Source organism: Phaseolus vulgaris, chromosome 2 (assembly GCF_000499845.2).
Source record: "Phaseolus vulgaris cultivar G19833 chromosome 2, P. vulgaris v2.0, whole genome shotgun sequence".
NCBI lineage: Eukaryota > Viridiplantae > Streptophyta > Magnoliopsida > Fabales > Fabaceae > Phaseolus > Phaseolus vulgaris.
In genome coordinates this window covers 40191459-40193443 of record NC_023758.2, presented here as the reverse complement: position 1 = coordinate 40193443, position 1985 = coordinate 40191459, and the positions used below count along the sequence as shown (strand labels likewise).

At 42.5% G+C, this 1985-nt stretch overlaps 1 protein-coding gene across 1 annotated transcript; it reads right to left on the bottom strand.

The window, feature by feature from the left end:
* Nucleotides 1–425: 425 nt before the first annotated feature.
* Nucleotides 426–1517, bottom strand: LOC137812050 (VQ motif-containing protein 4-like). Its single transcript, XM_068613930.1, has one exon. It carries the CDS (start codon nt 1325–1327, stop codon nt 605–607), a length of 723 nt encoding a protein of 240 aa, XP_068470031.1. The 5' UTR covers nt 1328–1517; the 3' UTR covers nt 426–604.
* Between the last annotated feature and the right edge of the window lie 468 nt (nt 1518–1985).

The following is a 1985-nucleotide window of genomic DNA, read 5'->3' as shown; positions in this document are numbered from 1 at the left end:
GACCTAGCAGGAACCACATTAAAAATTACATTTTGTTGAGAAAAATAAGCAAGGCAAAGCGAAATTTATGGTTGGATAGCGTAGTGGCAGTGGTAGAAGTAGTAAACCTTTTTCTCTCATTAATTTGGCATACACTCCAATGCCCCCGTCGGCATGGCTCCTAATAATTGAAGAATTTATTGGTACTCAAAGTTAATTAAGCTTCGCATTTTCGAATCAAACTCGCTTTTCTCTCCACGAACTCATAATTAGCATTTAGAGCAACCCACAAAAAAAAGGGTGAAATTAAATTTCGCCTCTCCCGCAGTTGCGCTCCCCTCTTAATTAACATTGAAGAAAGGATAAAAAGCGAAAGTAACCAAAAAAAAAAAAACGCACGGACAAACAAACAAATAAACAAAAGAAGAAGAAAAGTTTAGATACAATTGAAGCAAGATTCTGGTTCCATTCTCTGCATAAGCCATTACAAGTTTATCTATTTCTTTTCTCTCTTTGGTCCTCATGAATGCCACAAAAATATATATAAGAATCTTACAGAAAATGTAAAGGACAAGGGAAAAGGAAGGGAATAGGAATAGTAATAGTAATAATAAATGATGAAAATTTAAGAGGAGGAAGAAGAACCTGGGGAGGCGGTGGGGAAGAGAGGCAAAAGGCGAGGAGGGTCAGCGTCTCTGGGAGTGGAGGCGGGGGAGGGGTGCAAGAAGAAGCTTTTCTCTTGGATGGCCTTTTCTTCGGCCTGGGTGTCGATGGAGCGGGATCGGTGAAATGGGTCGGGTATGAGAGGCGTGACGGGGCTGAGAACGAGTGCGGGGAAGTCGAGGATGCTGGGGGAGAGGACTTCGGTGTTGCGCGGAGAGAATCCTGAGACGGTGTTGGAGAAGACAGGTAGAAGAGGGTTGATGTTGAGGTTCTTCAGCGTGTTCCTGCGCTCGTACAGTTTGAACCCGGATTGCTTCTTCATTGGGGGGATGTGGGAGTGGGCCCTCGCAGCTTCGGAGTTTGCTTTGGAGGCGGAGGAGGAGGACGCTTGTTTCGCGGTTTCCGAGGATCCCGTCAGCATTTGGACCACCTGCTTGAAGGAGGAGCTGTCGGCCTGGACGAACGTTGTCGGGTACGGGTTGGCGGATTCGGATCTGGTGAGGGGCTTCGGCGGGTACGAGGTGGGGGAGGGCGCGCTTGGCGTCAGAGGCGTGAATTGCGTGTGGTGGAGGCCACTGCTGCTGCTGCTGCTGCTACTGTTGGAGCTGTGGCTGTGTCGCGGCGAAGGGAGGAGGTTGACGCCGCCGCGGTGCTCTTGGTACCTTCGAGGGGATTTGGACTCCATCGTTGACTGCTTCAAGCAACACACGACGAAAGAGAAAGGAGAGAGAGAGAAAGAAAGAAGTGTGGTTTGTAATGTAATGTAACGCAAGTTTTGTTTGGTTTGGTGAGAAATGTATTCGTAGGGCCCTTTTCCGTTCCCACGCGCTATTTAACCACTCTCTTCATCTCCACTATATGGCAAGGACTACACCACTATGCACATTTCTTTCAAACATTCCATATATATTATTTCTTTTTTCTTCTATTTTATTTTCCATATTGACTGGTCAACTCCCCACAATTCATTTTCATACAAAATTATTTAATTACTGACTTTTTTTACTATCATTGTAACTATACTTACCGTTTTTGCATCCTCTGTTTTCTTTCATTAATTGCTCTCTCCAAATATTTAATTTCTCTGCATTTTTTCAATTCATTCATCAATAATATCACTAATTTCTTAACTCTGGTCAAATATCATCTTCCTTTTCCTTTTAGAGGATTTCTTTTTTCATTTCCGTAAGAGAATTTTTTTAATACTTTTAATTATAAATACGTACAAAATTAATTCCTGGATCGTTTCATTAATTAAATACTTAATAATTATTTAATGCTTACGAGTTCAACTCATAAAGATATTGATTTTCCCTAAATAAAAATATTTATCAGAATCATGT